This window comes from Pleuronectes platessa, chromosome 1 (genome assembly GCF_947347685.1).
Source record: "Pleuronectes platessa chromosome 1, fPlePla1.1, whole genome shotgun sequence".
NCBI classification, from domain to species: Eukaryota; Metazoa; Chordata; class Actinopteri; order Pleuronectiformes; family Pleuronectidae; genus Pleuronectes; species Pleuronectes platessa.
In genome coordinates this window covers 20,223,434-20,251,219 of record NC_070626.1, presented here as the reverse complement: position 1 = coordinate 20,251,219, position 27,786 = coordinate 20,223,434, and the positions used below count along the sequence as shown (strand labels likewise).

Here is a 27,786-nt window from a genome sequence, read left to right as displayed (position 1 = left end):
GAAGAGATTGTATTTACAGCGGAATATTAACATGCCAACATAAAGACAATCATTTTTAATTAAAAACATTTCACCGCCTTAATCTAGCCTCCCAGATTAAAAAATAAGCTGGCTAAAATGGAAACTTCATTTAAAATGATCTGTCTTGGTGAAATAGAGAAGCTTTTACATTACGTAACATATTACATCACTGTCATATGGGACTTTTAGTGTGAAGGTAACATCTGGACCAATATATAAACACATGATTGTTAGTGCAACCGATTTTTTTTAAGGTTTCTCACCTTCTCCAGGCTGAGACCCGTTCTCTTGACCAGGGCCTGCAGTCTGGCGATAGTTTCGTTCTCTCTCAGCAGGTACGAGTTCAGGGGTGAGGCCAGGTTGCCGTTGCGCTTGTCTGAGACCATGTCAACAGATCTGAGGCCCCGGTATTTCACCTGGCTGTCACTGGATTGAATGTTTCCCTCTGGAGATACGCCAAAGGACATGAGCTTCTCTGAGATCTCCTGGATGAACTCCAGCTTGTTGGGAAACTGGGGCAACTCCTCGGGAAGTTCGATGAAGTGATTATCGATGTCCACGAAACACAAGTTAGCCTGGAAGAAGACAAAACAGGTATAACAGTGGTATCATCACTGTAACTAGTCCCTCATGTCCTAATAACAGTATAACAAATTAAACAAATCCTATTTTAAATCAATTTCGATCCAACAACTGAATTCATGATTTACTGGACATGTCTGACAACTCATTCTACTTAATACACATCTGCAGAACGGCAAACTAAGGAACATGCTCCTAATGAGCCAACTAATGATTGATGAATCAAACTTGCAGGTCGGCTGGACAGTAACTGATCTTCATATACACCGGACATTTGTAACTAAGTAGATGTTACAATGAGGTTTTAAAATGAAGCTAATAATGCCGAAGCATGGAAATCCTATAACAGTGAATTAAGCAGCAAACTACAGCCATTCAAAATTCAGCGAAGGAACAAACTAAGAGCTGTGTTAAAACGTATTTTAAGAAGACACCATGGTGTGTGTACCTCCTGTGGCAGCTCTAGCTTGGTGCGGTCGTCCTGCCCGTTGGAGTGGAGGCCCATGAGGTACGGCACAGGCGCGTCCAGGAAGTGGAGGAGGGAGGCGGGCAGAATGGGAACGTACACATGCTGCCACTGGAAGGGGAACATTAAGGCTGTGATGCTCTCTGCCACCGTCATCAGCCTCTGGTAATCTGTTTCAAACAGAAAGAGAAAGAAAACGGACAAGGGATGATCAAGAAAAAGTCGTAACCATGTGAAATGTAGGTCAGAGCAGGATTTAGTGTAGTACCGTGCAAATTTGAGGGTTCATCTCCTGACTTGATTATTGTCATGGGTCTGAGTGACTGCTTTTTTACCCTAATTAGTGGTTTCAAAGGCACTAAATTCCAGGTCAACTGAGTGATAAGAGATATTTTCAACGTTTATTGGACAAAACTAGGGCACTTTTAGTAGAAATTTCAAGGATATAAGCCACACTGAAGCCTGGAGGGTAAAACTCTGCTGCTGTATTACTCAACGCTGCCAGTCTTCATAACATCTGAACATAGAAGTATAAAAGTGCATTTTTAGGACAAATTCAAACATAATATGATTGCACAACTCTTTTCCCATGTGTCATTCCCCCAAGAAAGTTCTGGGCTAAAATATATTTTTCGGATAAAGTTTTACTCCTCCAGTAACGGCACTCTATCCAGTCTTTATATATTTTGACGGTGGGAGCTGACTGCACTGAGAAATCTCACACAAACACGTGGGAGAACAAGCAAACTCCAGGAAGCAAGCCCCCAGATTCAAATCATGAACCTTTTTGCTGTGCTAAGTATACAGCACCACACCACTGTCCTACCCCGCATTTAGTTGGTAGTTTGAGGACACTGTACTGGTTTTACACATCCACATTTTCTAAATTGTTGTGTGTCGGCCAACAGTTTAGTCTCTGTGAGAGCCAACTCTCTCATGGGAGGAGGAGGTCCTGTGGTGGCCTGCATCCTTTGGAGGTTCCAGACTCAGCTGTGTGAACACAGTAACAGTCAGCTGGTCTTGTGGTGAACATTAAATTCCTTTTCCGTGACTCCTTCACTTACAGAGTTTCACACTTAGGTCAACTGCACTACATGCAAATATGTGTCCGGTCCTCCTCATCTGCATTCCTGCTCTATCCTGTTCACACCTAGTGTATGTTCAGCAGAAGCAGCAGCTTGGCCTCTCCTGTTATGGTGCCAAAATAAATACCATTCCTTCATTTGGTCATGTGCTGGCCCATGAGAAGAGACTCTCACCCAAACCGGCCTGGGCCCCCTCTCAGCAGGCTTCCTCTCCCAGGATGAGGACAAGAATACTAACATCACCCGTGGGCTCTTAAACTGGGTCACCAAAACAATAAACCACTTTATCTCAGGTCTGCTGCTTTATTTCCACAGGCACTTGCCATGGACATTTTAGAAATTTCCACACTGCAAACAGGGCTGCTGCCTGAACCTCAAGTGATGCAGGTGCTGTTCAGTTTACAAGTCAAGTGCAACTGTATGCAGGACAGCAGGTTAAAAATACACTGAAAACACAGAAGTGAAACTGCGATTGATCTTAGATGTGAGCACTATTCTGATCAAGCAACGTGTTGGACAAAATCCTGCGGTTGTTTAAGCAGCTTCAGTCTCAATAAATGCGAACGGCACGTCCTGATTTTGACTATTTATAATTTTCCTTTGGTACGAAGGAAAAGGCAAAATAAAAGCACACAAATGGACATTAATGATCTGTGGTTGAGAGGCCAGTGGAGAAAGACTATAGCAGGTTTGGAAGTCATGGAGGTGCATCAGAGGCTGACAAACAGAGAAAGGCGATGCTATTTCCTAATTTACAGAAAGGGAATAAGTAAGATAAAGTGTTTATTTTATAGATTGCTATCGAAGAGCTTGATTCTGTATCCTCAGGCCAGAGAAAAACAGACTTTGCTGAGGCCCAGCTTCGATTTTGTGTTTTTAAATTTAGTTACGGTTGAAGTCTAAATCTCTGCGGTTGAAATGTATGTTTTTTTGTATTTGCAACATCCTCAAGTCAGATCACTTGATCACACCCCGCTCTCCCTATCCTCTGATCAATCCTGTGACAAATTCACAAGACAGAAAAGGGCCACGAAATAATAAAACAACACATAACAGCTAAATTGTAGGATGTCACATTTGTTGACACATGAGTGACACATGACGGGCTTCCTGTTTGCGAGGGAAGAAAGAAGCAACAGAAAAGCATTTCAGAATATTATTTATGGCTTCACGGAGGAGGTGGTGGCCAAGGTCTTTTTCTACTTCTTCTTCTTGTGAAATCAGTTTTGAATTACTGTGCTATTTAAGGCACATAACACACAGTTGCCTCCTTATTCGCAGAGCATCCCTCTCCTCAGAGTGTTTAAGTGTCCTTTCATTAACAACCCCTCATTTCTTCTCAGTGGAGGATTGCCAAGGCTCAACTCCACACAACATCCTTCACACGTTCTGCAGTGATGAGCCTCTTGGGGGGGAGGGCATGATGTCACCTCCAACCAATAATAATCACCCAGCATCCCAGCTATCCTCCCTGTCTCTGGGTTGCCTAGCAACACCATGGCTTTCCCCCTAAAGAGCTGCTCCCCCTTGTCCCCTGGCGATTTGTAAACCATTTGCCTTGTATCGCCGCTGTAAGGGATCCAAACACACACACTAACACACACTAACACACACAAACAGCAAAGAATCATGTGACTTCATTTGAATATTTACTGCTGATGAAGTACTAACAAAGATCAAGCTCTCAAAACTTTTTTTAAATCAAAACCTTTCATTAAATTGAGTGATGATTATCAGACTTGCTGTGTGTTTGGTTTAAAGGAACAATCACACTCAAGACGATTCAGAGCTGAAAAGAACTTCCTGCTCACAGAAAAACCTCTTACATGTGAGTTCTGTAATGGCTGAGAGGACTAACATTTACTCAAGCTCATCCTCACACAACTTCACGCTAATAGAGACATACAACAGGTTATGTAATCTCCTGGATAGTAGTTCTGCCAAGCATATAAAACATTTTTCGTAGCCTCGGGTTGTTGTGGTTGTTGTTTTTGTTCCTATACAAACACCATCCGGATGTTTTAAAGCTGAACATTTCTGAAGTTGGCAACAGAGCACCTTTATGGAGAGACAGTCTGGTGAAACAGACCATTAACATGATGATATTGGTTTTGTTTTGCCACTTTAAAGGGGCTCCAATGTAATAAATAAGTAAAAAATAATCAGCAGGTGTGGTTTAACAGCTTCAGAGATCCCAGCCCCTTGACATTTTATTATTCTTATGCTCTTGTATCTGACTGTTCTGTGTGCTACTGGATGCCTTAATTTCCCTTAAGATCAATACAGTATCTCTCTATCCATCTATCTATCTACTTTTCTGACTATGACTCTGCCCATTAACAACTATTAACACTTAATTTGACTGATTTCTGAAATGGTTGAAAAAAACATCATATGCCATAGTTGTAACTGAGCAGAACTTTGGCCTTATGAAAACCTATCAAAGACAATCCCAATGTTTTCCACTGTGTTTCTATAAAGTCAAACAATAGTAACATATTTAATCATGATATTTATGGCATAATAAAACTAAATATCTTAACTGTAACTGCTTTTTTGTGTAAATACTAACCTATGCCTTTCTTCCATCCATCGAAAATGTAAAACCGGAGAGGGAGCCTTAAGCTTCATCTGGTAGTAATGAACGTGTCCCCTGACAATATCTACTCTAATGTCATGACACTGATACGTCTCTTAACAGAGTCTCCGCTACCGGGATCACATGACCTCATTATGTTCAATAAACAGCTGTTATGCAAATGATTTTCCTCCTCTCTTCCAGCCATTTAGATACTAGGTTTTATGAAGTGTGTCTCTACTACTAGTAACATCTTCCTCTTTTGTTTCCTAAAATGGTTGTAATGTGAGACAGATGCCTGGATATTTGTCATCAATGCCTCCTAATGCGACTAGATGTTAAAGGTTAAGTGCAAACATCGACCAGCTACTTACGCTGTGAGTAAAGCAGAATCTGCATCTCGAGCAGGGCACAGGTGAACAGCTGAAGAACGTTCTCCACCCCCAGCAGAGTGAACATCTCACACATGGGAAAGTCAAAGAGTGGCAGCTCAGATGTGCTCGGCCTCTGACACACCAGAGGCCCGTAGACGCCTGAGAACTTGAGGGATCGCCCGGAGGGAGGCATCGGCACTTCGTAGAGGATGTTGTAGATGTAGCTCTCCAGCGGGAGGGGTGGGGGCTGAGGGGAGGACACAGCCTGGTGAAGCTGCTGCAGCACCTTCCTGCTGGCCTGTGGGAAGGCCATGGGTGCTATCAGGCAGATGCACTTTGACACGTACAGCGTGTCACGGCTGATGTCATATGAGTTGAAGCGCTGCAGGCGGGAGATGGCGGGTGCAGCGTGGAGCAGGTGACGATGGTGGGTCGGTTGGTGCCGCTGCTCCTCGAGTCCCTGTGGTGAGGTGGGTGTGTGCAGGATGTCGTACTGCTCTGCATTGTGCATGTGGTAAAGAGTCTGCATGGCACTGCAGATCTGCTTACTGGTCACCTCCTCGAAGAAGGTGAGGGCGAAGCCGTAGGTCCGCGAGCCGTCCTCTCTGGTGATGATAAAGGAGTGGAACTGAGGCTCCCGGGAATCGACCTGCGTCCTGAACGCCAAACCCTTTGGCATGCAGAGCTGTGAGCCGACAGACAGAGTGCAGAGTGAGAGGGATAAAAGACTACATCAGAACACAAATCACTGTTGAAAAGAGAAGATTTTTTACAGACTACATCAGCACATTATTGCTGTCGTATTGAAGATGCCAGATTCTTAGAGTTTGATGACAACCAACTTCCTGTCTGCACAGTAAGCACAGAGATGGAGTTTAAAGGTGATTAGCCTAGCTTATCATTAAGACTGCAGACAGGGGGAAACAGCTGGCCCTGCCAAAAGTTCAAAGTTATACTTACCAACATTACTTACTAAAAAGTATTTTGTTTGTTTATTGACAGTTTGAGATGTTAAAGAATGCTACTATTGCTATTGCTATTATTACTAATGCCCCTACTACTGTATAAGTTGTCTGGAATTCGTACAAAGTTCAAAAAAGATTTACAGCACAACTATTATTGCCTTATTCATACTACATAATTTTAAGCCCAAAATGTTTCTTATTTAGCATGTTGGTATTATATGTAAGCAGGGGAAAACATTTCAATGTCTTCAAGTTATAGATTTAGCCATGCTATCATTCTTTAAGAATGAAGTTGGTGTGTTAAAACTGTAAAGAGATCGTACCATGCCAACCGCATCCTGGTCGAATGGATTCCACTCGACATTTTCTGGAAAATGGGCAAGAACTTTGGATTTGAAGGTTCTCCGCAACGGACTCTGCTCAAAATTCTCACCTGAAAGTCAAACAGAGAGAAAGATAGAGGGGGAGAAAGGGAGATAGAGAGCAAAAGCACAAATAAGACAAGCACCCAGCGCACATGTCCAGGTGTAAAAATAAAAACATTTTGATCAGAAGCAGGTGCCAGGCACAATTCCAGGAAAAAGAGCGAGTCAGCATATTTGTCTTGGGAGGAAGATTGTATTGCATCATTTAAAGCTGTCATCTGCATTCTGTTCTAGCGAGAGATCGAGTTAATATGATGATGCAAATGGCATCTGTCCAAACAGATCATCAGAGAAAGTGAATCAACCAAACTTTATAGCTCCTAATGCTTCCTGACAGCTTTAATGGCAATACAAAATAGCACAGAAAATAATCAATCATAAAAAAGACAAACTGAGTTGATTTGAGCCCAGAGTAAAGCAGGAGTGATGCACACACCAAGGCAGCACTGAAAAGTCATTCAGAGTGGAGGGGGAGAGTAAACATTGACCAAGCAATGCCAGCACAGGCAGCGCTGGATTTGTGTGTGTGAGAGAGAAACAGAAGCAGTGATTGTCAAACATCAGCTCGTTCAGCTACTGCTGGAGGAAGTGAGAGATGGAGGGAGGGAGGGAGGGAGGGAGGGAGGGAGGGGAAACCAGGAGGACAGAAATCAGAGTGCGCAAAACAGAGAGGGCAAGTCCCCACAACCTTTGCAGAAAGTAACTGTGGAAACTCAAAACTTGAAGGAACAAAAGAGGGAGAAAACACAAATTGTGCCAGGTTAAAGGCTGAAGGGTTAAAGCTGATTTCAGGCTAAGAGGGGTAGGAGTGTGTGTGGTGGGAGGGTTACCTTCTTCTGCATTTGCCAATTTTCCTCTGGCCCCATCTCTGAATTTAGTAGCCTCTATATACTGGCATAAAGCTACACAACAAATAAAACAAAAATATAATTAAAAGTCTGGTTCTGAATTGGTAGAGCATCACTTCTCAGTTTGTGCAGACACATCCTGACAGCTGTGTCCTCAGAACAAGCTGCCCGCAGATGTGGCTTCTCTGTCAGGTGGGTATGCAAATTCAAGCCAGCAGGTGGCATTATGATAAAAGATAAACTTGTTTTGTGTCTGGTTTCTTCTCCTTCTTCTTCTGGAGATCACGCATATTCATATAATAGACTGTATATAAAGATGGACGACATGTCGCGTCCCAAAAGTGAAGCCAAAGCATCTTGATCGCCCCCCGTGCGGCTGACTGAGACTGGCTTGCAATTGGTCCAGTGCTTGTCACTTCAATACCATCCAGCACAAGATGGCAATGTGCGTATCCAGGATATTTTGGATAAATTTTGGGCTAGTCTGAGGCAGTGTCATCCATCTTCATACGCAGTCTGTGATCCATATTGTTCTGATATGGATTATCTTCGAGGCTTTGAGCTAATTGCTAATGTTAGCATGCTAATAATGCCCACACCGACGATGCTAAAATCCTCCCAATTAACATCTTTAACATAGCCTAAGAATTTCAATTATCAAACCACAGGTTCGCAGACTCATAATTTTGTATCTTATATACCATGAATATCACACTACTGTAACTAGTACTACACAAAATGTATATTCATCCGCACCTTTAAATAGTGACAGATGAATAGTTATTTTTAAACATTTGCTAAACCTCACAGTGCCTAATTGTTTAAGAAATTATTGGGTGCTTTTATTCTTGAAAACATATATTTGAGGCATTCATTATTCAAATTACAAAGTAGACGTGATAGCTGATTGCTATAGACGATCTCCAACTGAAAAAAAAAGAAATTCTTGTATATAAAGTGTGGCAGATTGATCGAATGCGTGTATCCATTAGTAGACTGTGATGGGTTAAACTCTGCAGTGAATGGCCTCTACTGTGGACTGACTATCCCTGGAGCTGGATTATCTAACATTTTACATCAAAGAAAGCCTTTATATGGAGCCTTGCAATGCATTTTGCTGTCCTCTTGATGCAGGACATTTGTCAAGCACTGATAAAACAGTCCTGCTGGCAGAAACATACAACCAGGCAGCATGTCAAAGCCAAATGTTTGCTGACACACATCGACTCTTTTCTATTTCCACCATGTCAGCTTCAAACTCAAGCTGCTCTCAGGCTAATGCAGCCTTGTGAGATGTGAAACCAGGACTTTCCTCACATAACCTTTTACAGGCCGTGTGGTCAGGGATGAGAAAAATCCATTTCATCGCTCTTATGAAACCTCTCAGTGGTCACACACACACACACACACACACACACACACACACACACACACACACACACACACACACACACACACACACACACACACACACACACACACACACACACACACACACACACACACACACACACACACACACACACACACACACACACACACACACACACACACACCTCTCCACCCCAAAGATTACAATCGTCCCCTCTGTTGCTTTTGTTTCAACAAGACAATTATGTTAAATCAAGGATTTTTTTTTACTGTGAATTCTAATTGTAACATTGCACGCTCTGTAAAACCCCAATGAGTCAATGCTAAATTCTGTATAGTAGAAATAGGTCAATGATATCATGTGGTCAAATGGACTGTGTATATATATTGTGACGATGACAAATTACTATTAATGATTGATAAATCTAAATAATTTGTAGATCATGTCTCTTATGTTATTGTTTGCAAAAGTCAATGCATTACTTCACTCTATGACATCACTTTCTGATTTCCTAGTGCATGATTTCCTACCATATCATCGTAAATTACTTTTGTGAGATATATAAGGTTTAGCTTGTGTCTATAGTCCTATAGGATAGAGATATATCTTGAAAATTCACACAAACATACACAGGGACAATAATGTTGCTGTCTTCAGTCAGGTAAGAGCCCAACAATGTCCGAACACAAAATCTATTAGCGATTCAGATATCAGGTTTATTGCCCCTGATCAAACAGTGAGAACGATGTCGAGAGTGCAGTCGACACATCCAGACAGGAGGTGCTGAGTGCAGCGGCCGACTATTTCACATTAGGTAAAGTGAAAAAGATCCTAGCGAGGGAGCAAATGTCTTGAGGATTAGGTGGTTTAATCTGTCGCCTACTTTCATATGCAAACTGCCCACAGTTTGCATATGAAAGTAGGCCAGGAATGCGACTCACGTTGATGTTGTTATGATTAGAATGAATTTTATTAGAAGGCGTTTTATTTTGCTGACATTGTGCTTTCTCCTTGTTCTTCACAGCTGGCTCAAGTGAAAAATGTTTCATCCAACAGAGATGATTGCTTCGGCAAACGTCTTGCATGCTAATTAGGAGCTAACCGTTGAGCGTGGGGAGTCGACTCAGTACCAGCAACCTCTCAAGTGTAAAAATGTTATTGATTTTTCATTTTCTTTATCAAACAGCACTGTGATGCCATCAGAGCGTGGACCGGTAGCAGTGGGAGTAGAGCGTCATCTCTGGCTACATGCTGGTTTTTCTAAGCCAGGGACCAGTGGCCACTCAGCAGCCCCCCTGTGCTAACACCCTCACACCTCCTGTAGCACGGCCCACTCTGTTCAGACAGAAACGGATGCACCACCCTAGAAGGAGAGCTGTAGTCCACTCGACAGCCTGCAGCGGAAAGAGGCGAAGACTCCGCTAACGCTTCAAAAAAGCTCAGCAGCAAAGACATCAACACTTGTTCACCCAGAGGACCCAGCGCTGACAGGACATGATCGCTCACTTACAGCTTTAACTCACAGTCTTCATGGTTTATACTCACAGTGGACACAATGTGGAGTTTTCTCAATGGAGGACAGCATTTCTCAAATAGTTTCTCAGATTTTAGATTTTTTCAGTTGTAAGTGTTGAAAAAGGATTTTAAGCTACCGCTACATTTCAGATCTTCAGTTATGAGTGAATCAACAGAAAACGTATCTGACTATTTAGATAATGAATTAATCTTATGATACATTTTTCTCAGGAAAATCAAAAATTGCTGTTCTGGCTTCTCATATGTGACAAACCACTATTTTACATGATAAAAAACTGAATATTGGGCTTTGAACCTCTGGTCAGACCAAATAAACTATTTCATTTGAGATTAACAATGAACGACAGTGATGTTGGTGTGCCAGTTTTCATTAGTCTAAAGTAGAGCTGCCACTAGCATCACTGTCATCCATCATTTGCATCTGTGGTTAACACCATTCACAGGCGGGCTGCCAAAATTTCAGCATCATGTTTCTTTGAAAGCTTTCGGCAAAACAGGGGTTTGTTATCTATTGAAGAGGGAATTCAAACATCACACTGAACCAGTGGGAAACCAAAATACTGATATACAGAGGCTCAGCATGCTTCTTGTTCTTGCTCTTCTCACAGCTACTATAACATCTGTACAAATACTTAGGCAGCAATTCTCAGTTCAGTGCTTAGGAAACAGTCCCTCTCAACCCCCAACCTGTTAATGTTACATCATATAGTCTTTAAACATCAACATCAACATTATAAAGTTGGGTGATTGACCTCAACCATCAGATAATTTTATATTTAAGTCTTTCACTACTTTACCCATTGCCATTTGTTTCTGCCTCCGTAAAAAGCCTGAATTTGAGAAACACTGAGATGAGAATTGCAAATATCAAACACACGTTACATGACAGCCTGAAGGTTCAGCTCACCAAACATCTGTCAGCAGCCACAGGGTTGGTCTTCAGAGAAACTTAACCAACAAAGACAACCCACAGTCTTTTAGACAAGAATGTGCAGGTTTAATTACTGTGACGTGGTGGGAAAGAATGTGAACCGTCATGTTTCAGGAGAAAATCTAAAAGGTACCATCATAAAAGTCTTATTCATACAAGGATCCGCACTGATGAGCAAGAGAAAGAGACATTTCTCCAAAGGGAATTAACCGTTTTCAGAGCTTACTCGATCATTGACAGTGTCCTGTGTAAGCGTGTGTTATGTCAACCAGTTTTAACAATATCAACGTAATTTCAAACAAATCGTGGTTTGTCTATATTTTACCATGGCAAATAAAATGGCAATAGTGTCATACAACAATGTCCTACAACAATGTCATAGATGCTGAATTCCTTAAAAAATTACCTGAAAACCCAAAATTAACCAATAAAAAAATGAACTCTGTGTTGTTAGTTTGCTCAACAGTGTAAAATCTTAACTCTTCTATTGGCTCTTTGTTGTCAAAATGCACCATGGGGGGTGTAGTAAACGTCATCCATAAGCTTGTGTATTTTTAATAAAAGAATCACATTGTAGAGATGATTCAACCGGGAGAATCTCATGTAATTTACAGCCACAGATGAGCTCCAATTGTGAGCCGCATAACATCGTCTGTTGGGAATCTAGATGGGGCTTTTAATTCTGGAAGCAGAAATAGCCGGTGATGAATTGAAAAACAAATGAAAGGGCAGTATTTTCTATCATTTCTATCGTTTCCAAGATACATTTTCAAGCAAGATAAAAAGCACTGACAGGGGAGGCTTTACATGTCCATAAATACACAACTCTGGAGTGGAATTATGAAAAAGCATATTATGCATTTAAAGCTAGCTTCCACGTTGAGCCATTGATCCTCATTTGTTTGCAGAGTAGGATAGGGGAGGGAAGCGAGGCTGCCTGGAAGTTTCAAAAGGATATTTTGCATTTGAATAAGCGGAGCCTGTGTACGAGTGTACTTATGTCCCTCAGCTCCCTGTGTTTCCAGTGTGGCCTGTGAGGCTGCAGGGTCATACATATGCAAATCAGGTCCTCACTGCGCTTCAAGGAAGTCCTGTCTTTGTGTGTCACTGTACACCAATCACCGCTCCATCATGTTCAACATGCTTCTGTTGAATCCCAAGAGGGTTTAATGTGGATCGTTTCATTCATTGTTTTTGGAAGCAAAATGTAAGGCCGGGCAGCTTTTATTATTTTAACCAAATCAATGAGTGTATACAATCTGATTTCATTGGTTCACTGATTTCAATGATTCCTCTGTAAGCTACTATATATTGAATACTGCTTTTCCATTAATCTGTCCTTCAGATATAACTGACACTCTTTTTTTTAGTTCGGATTGATTAAAGGATGGATTATTATGTTGGGGTTTATCAAACAATCGTGCCACAATTTCCCTAAAGTTTTGTTTTGCACAAACAAAAAGCCCGGCAGTCCATCGTCCGATATGAAAAAGAAAAGCAGCACATTCCAACAACTGTGAATTGATAACATTGGTGAGTTTTATGACCATAAAAAGTGTTAAATGATACACTTTCTAACTGCAGACTTATCAATAAAGGTTTTAGCTCTAATAAAAAAGCCATTCAATATCATTCCACTGAGCCTGAGGTGTCCTCTTCAGATTTTCTTTTAAACCTCAGGATATTCATTTCACTATTTTACAAAGGAAACAGCACATCCTCAATTCTGAGGCAACAGAGAAGGTTTTTTGCACAGATGTCCTGAAAACTCACACTAAATACCTTTTTTTACTTCTCACATATATGTACTGTTTCGTTTCATCGAGACACATCTTCATTTCCCAGTTCCTACCTTTCTTTTCTAAAGAATGTGGCTGCATTCTCACATGAATGACACCATTAATATTATTTTAGTTTGAAACATCAACAGTATTTTTGATTTCATGTTGAAAAGGTGAAGACAAAAAAGCTATCACAAATTGTACCTCAACATAGAGTGTTGAAGATCAAGGTATGTTATCTAGATTACCTTAAAGCAGCTGTTTGGCTGACGTGCATATAACCTGTATAAGTGGAATTTCCGCAGCATTTCCTCTCTTCAACTCAGAACTGAAACAGCAGATAAGGGCAAGCACCTAAAGCCTCTACAGTAAACAGCCGCGTCTTGCAAGTAAGTAGGACACCGTCAGCCATGGTCGACCACAGAGTCCCTGTTAGTGCGTATCTGCAACAATGGGGTTGGTTCCAGTTGTATCTAGACAGTAAAACGGCCTGAAGGAGATCTTATAACTGACCTTACCATAGATTTAAAATAACAGAGTAAAACTGCAACTTAAAGACTTAAAGATGTTATTTGTGAACAGTTTAATAAGTAAATTCATATAAAAAGGTGAGAGGGAATGCCAATGAATGGGGAATTACTCAATCATGTATTTTAAGAACTTGTCTTGTCTATATTGCTGCCACTGAGCAATATAGACAAGATACACACTGACGTGTATCTTGTCTATACTGACGAGGGATAATTATACACTTATGTTCTTTTTCTGTTCCCACTGATGCACGGCCGACATTTTCAAATGAATTCACCTGAGCATTTTCAAAAAGCTACATCTCCAGTAGAGGAAAACATGATCAGCGAAGATGGAGAACTACAACATAGAGGAAAACAAAATATGCCAATCCAGATGCACCCACGTCAGTGTGGTCAGCCACTATTAGTCTGGTCAAGCAGATGCGCCTGTGCTCTGCTCATGGTGGAGCTCAACTCCAAATAGAGCCAAGCGTGTTCTTAAACTTCTATTCGTTTCAAGTAAATATGAACCCATCTCGTAAACGGGAAGGTGAATTAAAAAGGAAGTAAAAAAAAAAAGGGAAGTGCATGGGTTGAGTCTTTTTGCTTGAAGGAGGAAAAAAACTTTCATTAAACCACAACAGAAACACTGCAAACCTCTCGCTACCTGCTGAGTAACAGTTAACCACACAGAAACAGTTTCGTCTTATTAATCACTGTGCTGTAAAAAAAAAAAGTATTCACAAGAATTTAAAAAATTGAATCAGACAAATTGGATTATTGTCAGGGACCATTAGAGTGTATGAGCAGTAAGAGCTTATATACCTTAACACAGTTACTAAGAACAGGCTTTAAGCTACTTCACGTTAGTAGATTTACCCATGACTGTTAGCAGCAGTCTGACCTTGAGTATCAGTACTTTCTTATACTACAGTACTGCAATACTGTACTTTCCTATCTCTTCCTATTACATTTGAGTGTAAATGCAGTGTCATAATTTCAGTTGACCCTTCACTATGTCGTTGTAGAACTGATTGAAACTCAGGGTTTCCCCAGGATATTCTCTTAGAAGAAGTGATGCTGTGGAAAACCCTGACATTATCTGTGAGGGAGATGATACCAGATAATCACAAACAGTCCACAAGCTCCAGATACACAGAGATAACAGACTGCCATTTGGCAATATGGATTAATTCATCTGTGAGAAGATCTTTTGGGATGCGATGCAATTATCATGTTTTCTCTACCTCATACATAAGAAATAACAAAATGTTATTAGACAAACAGAAAATAAAATCAAACAGAATCCTATTAAAACTGCACCATTTCTAGCAACACTCAAAAATGTTAAAAACAAATAATAATACTACAAACAGTTTAAAATTTCCTCACAGGATATATACATTGTACAAGTCCATTATTACCAAATATTTGTATACAGTTTGGTGATTACGGGGGGGGAGACTGACGGTTTGATTGTTATTGATGTCCAGATTGTTTAAGAAACTACTCAATTTAAACCCCACATCACTACTTCAACGGTTATTGGATGATTTATTCTTTTGTGGTTTGTTTATTGACACACTTTTCATATGTAGCTCAACTGCTGTCCTCTGAGTAATCGTTTCACGGTAGTGCGAGCTTCACTGAAAGAGTTAAATGAAAATATGCCATCTGGTCACTTTCTATTTAACCTATAATTAGCACCATTAGTAATTAGTACCATTAGGAACCGGTTCCTGTAACTAGTACAACGGTACCTGCGATTTGCACCAAGCTATGTGGCTCATTCCAGGGAATCAAATATGATTTTCGGCCTGAAAAAATAAACTGTGACCTGTGTTGTTAGAACAAAACCAGCAGTGTTGCCATGCTGTAATCTCCCTGTCTATCCGTGGACCGTTTCCTCGTGCAGATATTCACATCCTCTCAATTCACATGCAGATAAATCATGAAAGACAGAGTCACAGAAACAGGGGTGGGGGGGGGGCTAGGTGTGTCACGACCCACTGTGCTGTGTTTACAATGATGTCTAAGCTTAGTGTATTGAAATAGATGGTGAGGGGAGGATGTGCCCTCTGTGGAGGTGAGTAAAAGACGATGCTCTCATGCACAGTGTGGTGGATGCTGTCGGGGGTCGCTGATGGAGGTGGGGGGGGCCTGGTCCACTAACATCCTGGTGCACCTGGCAGCTTGATGCTTGATACAACCCGCTGACAGCCACGGTGACAACACCTCTCACGTGTAATTACACTGCAGCGACGTCACAGTTTAGATTAAAAAAAAATACCAATCAACACCACAAAGTGTTGATCTCGTAAAACGGAGCAGAGCTGACGTCGATTCGATCTGATGTTTGAACGTGGGGGAGAGGAAAAACAGGAGGGAGATGATATTTTGAAGTTAAAAACAAGAGAGATCATAATCCTGTCTGCTCTGATCGGTCCAAACAAACAGGCTGAGAGGAGAGGAGCGAGGCCCGCTGTTGTGTTTTCATCTCTGTAACCTGCATCCTGTGGTTACACACATGGTAAAGAACAAACAGCCACTTTGAGATGCTGTGAAAACACAAACAACCACGTTAGCAGGACGACACGAGCCGCTTCGTTCTTTATTCGCCTCCAGCACCAGCCCGACGTTGCCCCCCCACCCCCCCGTCCTCCCCGTACAGCTAGCGCTCTTACCGGACAGTTCGTCGGGTTCCAGTCCGCTCTCGGTGTCGAGTCCGCAGATCACGAAATAATCTGCGAACCGGCAGGAACCGGAGCTGAAGCCGGTGGTCATTCTGAGACTGGCCCGGTGGTTCCCTTCTCCCCTCGACAGGGAGCATATTAGAGGGGCTGGGAGAGGAGGGTTCTCGCTGCCATCATGGATGCTACAGCTGCGATACTGCGAAAAAAATCACAACCGAGGCTACAGCTAGCCAGGATGCTACAGACCACATCCGGCCGGGCTCCTTCACAATAAAACGCTGCAGCGAAAACACGAGCGCATACAATTAGGTAACAAACCGTAATAACACTGAGCTGCAGTATAATTATGTTTCTGAGCAACACATACAACACAGTTTTTATGTTTTCTCTACATACGTATAGATTATGTCAATAGAATTGTAGTTTGAAGCCTGTGTTCCTTTTTGAAGGTTACAGTAAATCTGTCCAGATTAACAAATTAAAAGCCTCTTGTGGCTGACTTCGGTGGAATTGCAGCAATGTTTATAGATGTGCATTATTCTAGTTGACTATTCGGATTTTTACAGTGCTAATGATAATTTGTCTTTATCCCACATAGCCATTTAATGCCACATACATTGCTGTGCATTTAGAACAAAACGTGCCTGTTAGGACTTTATAGCGAAATTATATGTATTTTCTATATAAGTAACCTTTTATCATGTTTTATTGTCACAGTGTGGTGTCTTGGTTTGACTTTAAAAAAACTTTTAATTTAATCATTCTTTAGTGTGACAACCATTTGCCTATCTTGCAACTTTATCTTGGAACACCCACTGTTTTTCTTAATGACTGGCTGTTTGTTTGATGTCACTCACACTGGGACCAGTGAGAGGCCATTCTGACCACATCATGTGATGGATAAAAACAAAACAAGTAAAGTCCCCTTAACCTTTGCTCATTACTAAATGTCTAAAGGCTGATTTATCCACAAACTACCATTTAATCTGAAATGTTTAAGAATAAAAAATAAGGACTGTACAAATTCAGCAATATATAAGACACTCTTCCTGTTATTACTCCACAAACTATATTTCAAAATACTCCATTTGGAGTTTACATGTACTTTTTCTGACTGGGACAAATTATCTTATTTTGAAAGAACTCTCCCTAGTTTCTAGTTACACTAAGTATTTTTAGTTCGACATATCTATAGAAATCAGAAGAGCCTTGCAGTCGAACAGCATTGTGGTCCATCAACAGCAGCACAGCTGTAATCCTCTGGCAACAATCCACAGTGTAACATGAGGCTTTGTTTGTGCATGAACCTTACACTGATTATTTATACTCCGCAGCCAAAGTGCAGCTTCACTCACGAAGTCATCGTTTCACTTTACCAGGCTGCTTTGCTTTGAGACTGAGAGTTATTTTAAGTTACTTACTTCTCGGTAGGCATCAATAATTCACCCTCTGTTTACATCATCTTTTACACAGATCAAAAGGTAAAAGTCTATATTCTATCAAGAGTCCTGTGAAAAAGTGTAAAAAGTTTAGATCGTAACAGTGAAAAGCACATTATTATGATTTCATCTTTATATGTTTTATATAAAGCCCTTTTTGTCCACATTAATCATCAGAGTGTTGAGTTCATATTAATCTTTTAACCAACACGTGCTTTTAATATGGGATTTATATTTTTTCTATTTGATTGATTCTCGTATTTTCCTCTGTCTATTCTGTGCTTAAGTGTTTTTTCTTTTGTGTATATATATATATAAAAATAAAATATAAAGGCTTTAAATATAATTTGCTGGCCATCTTGACCAGGGCTCCTTGGCAGAGGAGATGTATCTTAACAGGACCCTTTGGGTTACATTAAAGAATAAACAAAGACAGGGTTTAAACGTCATTATTCAAAGACCAGTTTCACAGAATTAGGCCCTTATTAAGACAATGCCCTCACCTGTCAGAAAAGATAAATAAGTCACTTTGATATCTACACACTAATTTCGTTTTACTAATCCCAACATAATAGTATATCAATTCATTAAAAAATGTATTTTTAATTTAAAAAAAAAATGGTATTTGAAATGACTATTAATTTCCCCGATAAACATAATTAAAAACCAGTCACACTTGAATATTATATGTTGTTGAATGTCATGTCCTTAAGAATCATTGGAATCAAAATTATTTGCTTGTAGTAGAGTAAGAAACTTAGTGAATGAGCAGTGGGTCAGAATAAGAAAATTGAGAAAATCATAGGATCAAATTAAACAGATAAAATTGGAAATTTTGTTGGCACTGCTGCCACCTGCTGCTCATACTTAGTAACATCAGCAATTCTTCGTCCGTAGTAATAAGACAGGTTTATAATTAATAAGATAATGAACCTATATAAACAGTATCATCAGACGTTTAATAAGATCCTCAGTAAATAATCACGAATTTTAATAAGCATTGTTATTCCAATGTCAGACGTTTTTTCCCTTTTTTATGCATCAATGACATGAATTCCAAAGTTTGACAAGCTATTCATCATATAGAATTTAATTTGGTAGTAAGTACATTTTCTTGATATTTCACTGCTCCAGCATGATTGGTTTCAGACTCTAAACTCTCAGGAATCAAATCAAATTTTCAAAGAATTTTAATGATTTCATAAATATATATATTTAAAAAAAAGATTAGATGGGACGTTAATATGCATCTGTAAACACTTCATACTGCAACAAATCCCTGCTGAGTACAAAATAATACTAATTGTATTAATATTTGAAATGTTAACAGAGGGTTACAGAAGGAGAACCTCACAACATATTTAACAGGGTAAGTGGATAAATAAAAGCAATAACTGAGTATTTGTCCAGAAAAGGCTTCAATATTAAAGAGAACAGGAGGAAAAAAAAAAAAAATCGAACTACCATTTTTCATTTGATGGCAGATTGAATATCATGGAGTTATACGAAGATTATCTAGCTTGATTAAAATAATAATAAAAAATTTAGGGCCAGTTTATAGCATTGAGTCATTGACTTCATCACCTTATTAAAATGTGGAGTTTCCAAGATAACAATCTTCAGATAAGCAAGAGCAGGTCCTGCGTAATCCAATTAAGGATGAAACTGTATGACAACAGTTAATGTTAAGATAATAGTAGCCTCCCATAATACAACTGAAGTTTTACAAGGTTAATAGTCTTACAGTAGTACGCTGCAGTTCTGCTGATTATTTAAGACATTCAAATAAAAACATGAAATCTCGAAAATGCACCAAACCAACTGTGACAAAAAAATGATTTAAGAAATTAAATAAAAAGATTCACCCTCATGTACAATCACTGCATCAACTGTCCAGAAACTTTTTTAAGCAACAGCAATAAGTTACCAGGGTACACACGCAAAAGAAAAATCTAAATGAAAAAGAAAAGAAAAAACAGTAATCTTTCATAGCACAGGATGAAATGAGCCGTTCAAAACAATGTGAGGACATGAATCAGGCATCGTAATACCTTTCTGCTGGTGAAGAATGGAAGCAGTAAAGCAAGGTAAGTATGTTGGCGGTCTATTTGAGGGCACTGGTGCATGATCCTTGACACAGACATCTCCAGTTCTACACTGGCACAGTAAGAGATGTGGGGCGGGGACAAATAAACACAATCTGTGTAAAACATTATGATCGCCCTCACAAATCCTGCGAGCCCATCTAAACCGCGATCTTTGAAATTACAGACCTACATGAATTGGCTTTTCACCAACTTTGCGGATTGCTACTATCCATCCATTATCTTAACTGTTTGGAGCAAATCTGGACTGACACTGGACAGGTCGCCAGCGTCATAGGGCCAACATGTATACAGTGACAAACAACCAGTCAGACTCATTAAGAGTCTCCAATAACCTCAACCTGTATGTCTTTGGGCTGAGGGAGGAAGCCTGACGACCTGGAGAAAACCCACGCAGACACGGAGAGAACACGCAAACTCCATAAAGACAGGCAACAGTGCTGCCCACTGCATCACTGTGCATGTGTTGGTATAATCCAAACCAACTTCCTCATTAAAAACACCCATTTGAATCGGGCGAAGCTTAGAGTTTGGCAATCTGCATCGTGGATGTTCTGTGAGGAGACACAACCACAGTGTAGTCCCAGTAGCTACTAATATGAACAGGAAAAGGTTAAATGTGTGAGGGAGTTGTGAGGCAGTGGAAGCCAGGCACCTTTCAAGGAAGAACATGGGAACTCACCTACATGTCCACAAAAGTAGCATTTACTGAGATCGGTCATTCCTCACCGCAGTTACATCCTTTCCTCACGCTGCGTACATTTGCCGAGTCAAGGACCAGTATCAAAACGGACTTAAAAAACAAAAAAACACTTTCAACAGTAGTGTGACAGTTATTGCTGTGGTGGCGCACATCATTACGTTGACATAAGACACACAAGTCAGAATAAATATTAAAAGGGGGAAGTGGACTTTCAAAGGTGCTACAAAAGGACAAAGTAACCGATATGCTACACTCAGACGGAAGCTGTTAGCAAAAGCCTGAGCAAGGTGATGATGACATTGCTTTCAGTAGTTTCCCCATGAAAAGAAGGTCCTATGAAACAACTGGTGAGTATCAGAATAATGTGTTTTACTTCAACAAACTACAAGTAGCACCTTTAATTGTCTGGCATGAATCATGATAATAAGCAGTGATTATAAAAACAAAAAATGCAATGTGCCATAATCAACAAAATAATTCACAGAAAAAACAAACAAAAAAACTTGTGCAAGCAGCGGCCAGTTTTTTTTATACTTTACTCAACATCAGGAACGACCCACCACTGCATGCATTCTGAAGTCAATGAGTGCTCGTGCCAGTGGGCAGAGATTCTCCCACTAGCACCACACCAGTCCCAGCAGCTACTTGGGCGAGAGCTGCATGTTCCTGAGCTGAGTGAAGAGGGTGTTGGGATCAGCCAGCAGATGAGGGTCTGAGGTGTTTACAGTGGTCTACTCTAGTTTTTGCTGCAGCTTCTTCTGGAAGCAGACGGGCAAGATGGAGAGCACGGCGAGGACTCCGAGCACGGCCAGAGAATTCCAGGACACGGCCTCGCCAGCGGTGGTCAGTTTGTAGAGTGTTGTACCCGCGTTGATCGCTACAAAAGATGGCGGCGCCACTCCTGTGAATCAATCAGGTGGAGCACAGGTGAGTCGCTGGCAACACATGATACCAAATTAAAAACAACAGGAGGGAGAGAGTCTTACCGAGAAAGGTACCGATGAAGAAAACCCCCAAAGGCACATTGATGACAGGTGAGGTGATGTTGATGAACCAGTTGGGAAGAAATGGTGTTATCCTCAGGAAGATGATGTAATTGATTAGATGATCCCGATGCTTGTCGACCTATGGGTCAACACCAGGAGCAGAAGGTTTTTTTTAAGGTTCAAAATATTCTAATACAATTATATCTGATCATAAGCTGAATATTTTGGGTATTTTGGTTTGATGGTTGAATTACACAAGAAATGAGACACTTGGCTCCTTCACTTTCTAAAAAACCAAACAATTCCTTAATCATGAAAATAATGAGAAGATTAACTGGTATTGACAATAATCAATAATTGAAGGGCAAAATTTTTTCTTTAAAGTAATTAAAGAAACAGTTATGGCATTTACAACACCAGAAATTATTTTAGGTAAAACTTTAGCCTTGAAAGTTGCTCACTAACTGAAAATAACAACTTGAAAATGAGCCAAAACTGGTGTGTTTACATGAATAAAACTAAATTATCATTAAAATCAAACATCTGAAGGAGCAAACTGTTTATACTTAAATTCCTCCAGTTTACCCTACATCTTGTGTTACAGCTCTTACCTGCTGGGACCACTTCTGTGCTCTCTCTGTGAGATATTTATAGACCACTGGTCTGCCCACCAGATATGACAGCATATAGCAGAAGGAAGCACCGAGGCCAGAGCACTGCAAACAGATAAAACACATGATCAGTAGGTGAAGCTCACAATAAGGAAGAGAGGATCACAATCTCAAGCTATGAGCCTTGGGAGAAGTGAAACCAAGCCTTTCCTAACTCTTAGGAAATGTGTGTATTTACATCCCCCTTTGCAAAGACAACTGTTGTTTTCAATCACACATTTCAAACTGTTCTTACTCACCAAGCAGACTAAGAAAAGAGCCAAAGGAAACGGGTAAAGATACCCGGACAGGATGCTGAGGAAGATAGATCCAGGGATTGCAAATGTCTGGAGGCTGACCAAAGCGTCAAGGTAAACGGCTTAACAAAAACATACAGTCACCACAAGTGGAGGAGTGTTACCAGATAAATCTACAGCAATAATGAATATATAAAGCATAATCCTCAAAGCACTCTAGCCTGCTGATCGTTATCTGAAATCTGATCCTGCCATGTTTAGCAGTTCATTCTAGTTTCTACAGTTTTTCTTAAAGCAAAGGTCAACGAAACTGATACCTGATCTTTTGTTTATAATTTGAGTAGCTTAACGTTTGACTGCCCATCCCAGGCAATGCTCACATACAGATACCAGTACACAAGATAAGATATAATTATGAGCCAGTATCATAAGCTCAATTTCAACCGTACACTGCTGGCACTGTGAGGAATGACTCAGATAATTTTCAACTGATGGTGAGTTGATTCAGATGAATCAGATGCGGCAGGACCAGTTTTGTAAGTCCAGACATGGTGATACTTTTGAGGAATGCCTGGTGGAAGACTCCAGACAGAAATAAACAACAGCAAGGAGCCGTCACTAGTGTTTGTCATGGTCACATCCCAAGACTGAGAGCCAATTACGTTCATTCATGGTGCACTTTAAAATGCTTCTGAAACGGGCTTATTTTACAGAGTAAGTCCGAGTTGTATATATTTTCTTCAAGGATACAAAATATATGTTGCAAAGTAGGCCACCAACACTTGGCTATAGTAGGTGTCCTTGTATTTGGACAACACGGTTCCCAAAGCTTTGGCATCATCCATGTCTTTAGGGATCTTGATTTTCTCCATTTCATCACTGAAAAAAAGAAAACAACAATATCGTCAGCCATATAGATTTTACACAAATATTCTTTGCTTTCATCACAATACAAACATTTTTGACGACACTTATGAGCAGAGTTTGGAAATAGCTTGCAGCTTTGTTTTTCTCTGCTGCTTGGCTAATTCAGAAAGAAGGAACGTTGAGAGGCTGAGCTGCACATGATTCGTTTTAATCTCATGTGTCAATCTAAACAGTCAGTGTCCCTTTCAAGGATCATGTTTCTAAAAGTCCTTTTGTCTCCGTTTCTCAAGACTTGATCTTATCCTGTTCTGTTTTGTATAAATACATAATTCAGATTTTGTCAAACTGCTATATGTCTCATTTAGTCCAACTGCTTTTCAAATGTTCCCGGTCAGTCAAATTCCAGAAAAGAGATTTACATTTTGTATTTGATTATAAATATTTAGATCTACAGAAATGGATTGTTCAAAATGCCACAGTTAAGTCATTTCTCAGCTGTTTTCGCCGCCAAGAAGCTGACACTGTAGAGAGAGACAAGACAAAACGGTGACCAAAAGCGTGAGGCTGCAATTCAGTGACCAAGTTTAACGATTTGCAGAAAGGTCTGTCACGCTCTAACACTGCACCAGCCTCTTGGTGTTTGGTGACCGGTTAACTTTTAAGATGTATCTCAATGATCTTCTTTTACTCAACAAAAGAGTTTTGTGACTCAGAGTGGGGGAACTCAACTAACATCAAGGCTCAAAACTTGAGGTCATCGGAATCTTACATGACTTCTTTTCATTTATATTATCCTGAAATAATCATTTCCTTTACTGTGATTTATGTGCATCTGGTTTAGTTAGGATCATTAGATTTTTTTACATGGTAAATCACTTTGTAATTGTTTAAGCATAACTAACCCATAATAAACATCACCAACAGTGCTCGTATAAAACAGCCCCTTATACAGGAAATCTGTTATATTTTTCTAGACAAACATTATCAACTCTCGCATTTAAAAAAAGTTGAATAATTCAAAAAGCAACTTACTCCTGAAGCTCTGGGAAGTTTCTGTAGACCAGGTACATGACTGAGGCAGCGCAGGTGAAGATAGAGACCAGAATGAGTAGAGACATGCGTGTTGAGCCCCCCACACTATGTTGAGCTTCTGTGGGGAAGAAGAAAAATAGTTTATACCTGAATCAGACTAACTAGCTACCAGAGGGGCCTAGTGTAATTTTCTTATGAAGTTTGCATCATTAGTTCAAACCCCACAGGGAACTGAGTCTCCCCCATGAGACAGACTCTTGCTGGTGCTGAGGCCGTCTGCTGTGTAATGATTTATGGAAGGGGACAACTGTAATATCTGTAATAATTTAAGAAGTCAGTAAGAGATGTTATTTCATACTGTAGGTAAAAATTTACTTTTTGCTTGTCACCTTAAGCTCACTAGTGAAATGATACAGAAATGAATAGAGACGCCTGAGGTTAATTCCAAATAACATATTAACAGTACCTACTTACCTAAACAAAAAATTAACAGAATTACCTTCTTGAAAAAATGCTATCTCTTATTAGTGTAGAATGTATTCAATTTATTTTTAGCTATTTAAGATTAATAATTGTTTTATTACAGAAAGCACTCTCAATAGTGGATTACAGGCTAGCAACCTATTAAATTAAACAAACTATAAATTATTATGTAAACATAACAGACTATTATTATGTTTGAAGGTAATTTACACCAACAAAACTCCCACAAAAACACTTAATGGGTCCTATAGCCTTGATAGAATCAAAAACAACATTTGCTTCAAAAAGCATTGTCACTAAACTCCGAGGGGTTCTTCCTGCTCTTCCTGTCATGGTCGTGGATATGTTATGTCAGGTATTGCTGCAGGGTTTTGTTGAACAAGCAGCTCTTTGTACTGCCGACCCTTTAGAAAAGGATTTGCAACCTAAACCAAACTGTCATGCATGTACAGGCAACTTTCTTTGGCTTTACAGTACAAACAACAGTACTACAACGGTCACAACTGATGTCCATTATTACGGTGAAAATACAGGTTAACAGGGTGATTGTTATATGGCCAGAAACAAATTGTAAATCTAAATATGTTACTATTGAAGTCACAGTTTTATTTGATAAGAAGATCATGGACTTTGTGGACAAATTCCCCTGAAAGTTTTGTGTACAATGGGAAATAATGGAGGTTTAGATTTGTGCTTCTGATTAATGAAATTACCCTGAATCTCATTCATAACATTTTTTTTTTTTTGTAGTTTTATCTAGATGTGTGTTTAGGTGTTTTACTTTTAAGTAGTTGAACAAAGTGATCTTATTTCCCATGTGACCCTTGTTTACCCTTTATCCCTTTCGGCCGGCGCGTCATTAGCAACAGTGACATGATAATAAGTACATCGACATCAGTCACAACATGTTTGAGGTACTTGTCGGTACTTGAATATATCCATGAAAGAACACTTTAAATGTAGTAGAATAAGGTTATAGACAGATTTTCTGTAATGGAGTATTTTAGCAGAGTTTAATTTCTTCTTCTTCTTCTTTCAGTAGATAATCTCTTTAAGCCTGAAACCCTATGATCTTTGTCAGACATCCAGCTACAAAAAACATTCGAATTATTTACCCCTTTGTTCTCATGCTGACTCGGGCTAATTGAATCCTACCCACAGCTCATCTAGAGCTCACCAACTCGGTTTAAAGTGTATTTGTATAGCTGCTTCATCAACCCATAGCGTGTGTGTGTGTTATTAGCTTTGCGGATACAAGCTAGCATCTCAGCCATTGAAGGTTCTACAGCTCGTTGCTAGCTCCGGCTTCACAACAACCACTCGGCTAAATGAAGACATGGTGCAAGGCTGCGTTTCGAAATCCAAGTGCTCGCTTTGCTTTCCTCCGCTTTGTTCCCCCTTTAAACCGAGAGGGAGCTAGCAGCGGTTAGCCGCCGCAGTCTGAACCCACCTTTCAGCGCTTGGGAGTCGCTGTCGTTGGGCTTCACCTCCTCCTGGGACGAGGACGAACCTTCCGCCTCTCGTCTCTCCCTTCGCTTTTTCGCCATTATTTCGGAGTTAACGTCGAGTTCGGTTGAGGCACCAGTGAACAAGTGTGTAGCGGCAGCAGGAGCCGGCGGGTGGAGTGACTGGTGACCGACACCGGTGCAGTGACAGCCCGCTGACAGACACGTTACACAGGCTGACCTTTTACCTTCACACCCAGCAGCACCATCCACCGCAGCCCACCACAGCGCCCTCTATAGTCCTCCTCATCCTCACATGCCAGACCCCCCCACTAGTGTAGGACCATAGTGTAGGGCAGTCATTGCTACTAATGGCCTTTAAAGAACTCCTACAGTGGCCGAGAGAGCTCAACACAAGCAAATAAAAAAAAACATCCTTATTTTTATTTGCATGTCTTTGCGTAATTTGCAGTGCGTTGATCTCTGTCGGCCACTGTACCTTTCTGTAGCAGAAGTATCTGTGGGTTTGAAGAAGTTTGAGCTGCTTCCATCGCTCACTGGGTCTTTATTTTATCAGCCAGTATCACAGCTTGAATGAAACTCTTCTTTTCAATTATTTTGTCACCTACAAAACAATGAACATATAGCAGACTGCAGCTAAATCTCTTCAATTAATGATACAGTTCAGTAGTCACACAAATTGCAGCCTTTGAACTGATCAAACGGGAACATCAGCACCTGGACGTTAAGCTTCATGAAGGATGATTCATCGCAGATCTGTTGTATTATATAGACTGCATTAGTTATACCAGGAAGAGTGTATTTCTTTAAAAAAAATAGCCCAATTTAAAGTTTTAGTATCTTGTTGTTTCTCAAGTATGCAAAGCCGAAATCACAGTTTCCTGCTGGCACTTTGTTTCCTCTTGACTTTTTTTGTGCATAATGCTATTTTTGTTGTATAAATAGTGTTTGTTTTATTAATATCTGACTCTGAACATCTGTTCTTCTGCTATTGTGGTTTTTGTTTGAACTATTTTGTTATCTCAGGTAGTGTGTACCATGACATTCCTCTTATGGAATCAATAAAGACTGTGTTGTGTCAAATAAAAAATACTCTTCTTTTCCCCTGCATAGAATGGAACCCAGTGCATAAGATAAGATTTTATTTTATGAAATTAAATAAACATGAATTAGCTCCACAACAGTGAAATGTGCCATGTTTCAGCAACTAAGAGGAGAGTCAAAATAGAGACATCAGTAAAATAAATAAATAAGTAAACATGTACTAAGTACATCAGCGAAGATCCAGTGAAGCACCTCATTCAATTTAGGAGCATCTCTCACTGTTTCATCCCAGAATATATTCTCTATGAGCAGAATATATAACATAAGACATTAGACAATACAAAGGCAGAGATGAAATGACCATTGCAAAGTGAAATGAGTCACATGAGTGAGTTTGTAGTGCAGTCCCAGAATTTGGTGCAGGAAGGAATGCCTGCAATACCTCTCCCTCAGACACTTGGGGTGAATAAGTCTGTCACCGAAGGAGCTTCCCAGTGCTATGATGGTGTCCTGCTGGGGGTGGGACTGTTTTTCATCACAAACGACTGCTTATAGTCATCATCTCTACCTCCTCCGGGTCAAGGT

At 40.2% G+C, this 27,786-nt stretch overlaps 2 protein-coding genes across 4 annotated transcripts in view; both read right to left on the bottom strand.

Moving 5' to 3' along the window:
- Window positions 1-16,397, bottom strand: part of dennd5a (DENN/MADD domain containing 5A) — a 29,976-nt gene extending 13,579 nt beyond the window's left edge. For 2 of the 3 annotated variants that reach the window (XM_053418317.1, XM_053418299.1), the window contains exons 1-6: window positions 16,161-16,396; window positions 7,327-7,398; window positions 6,395-6,504; window positions 5,107-5,791; window positions 1,052-1,239; window positions 285-596 (exon numbers count right to left, since the gene is read on the bottom strand). In XM_053418317.1, the coding sequence (XP_053274292.1) occupies window positions 285-596; window positions 1,052-1,239; window positions 5,107-5,791; window positions 6,395-6,504; window positions 7,327-7,398; window positions 16,161-16,260 (1,467 nt within the window). In that variant the 5' untranslated portion in view covers window positions 16,261-16,396. Of the gene's footprint in view, window positions 1-284; window positions 597-1,051; window positions 1,240-5,106; window positions 5,792-6,394; window positions 6,505-7,326; window positions 7,399-16,160 lie in introns of all 3 variants that reach the window. The other variant, XM_053418308.1, reaches the window with a different exon arrangement.
- Window positions 16,398-18,682: 2,285 nt separating this feature from the next.
- On the bottom strand, window positions 18,683-26,399 carry tmem41b (transmembrane protein 41B). Its single transcript, XM_053423661.1, has 7 exons — window positions 26,142-26,399; window positions 24,209-24,326; window positions 23,060-23,188; window positions 22,313-22,406; window positions 22,014-22,118; window positions 21,403-21,541; window positions 18,683-21,317 (listed from the first exon to the last, which is right to left on the bottom strand). Exons 1-7 carry the CDS (start codon window positions 26,236-26,238, stop codon window positions 21,148-21,150), a joined length of 852 nt encoding a protein of 283 aa, XP_053279636.1. The 5' UTR covers window positions 26,239-26,399; the 3' UTR covers window positions 18,683-21,147.
- Between the last annotated feature and the right edge of the window lie 1,387 nt (window positions 26,400-27,786).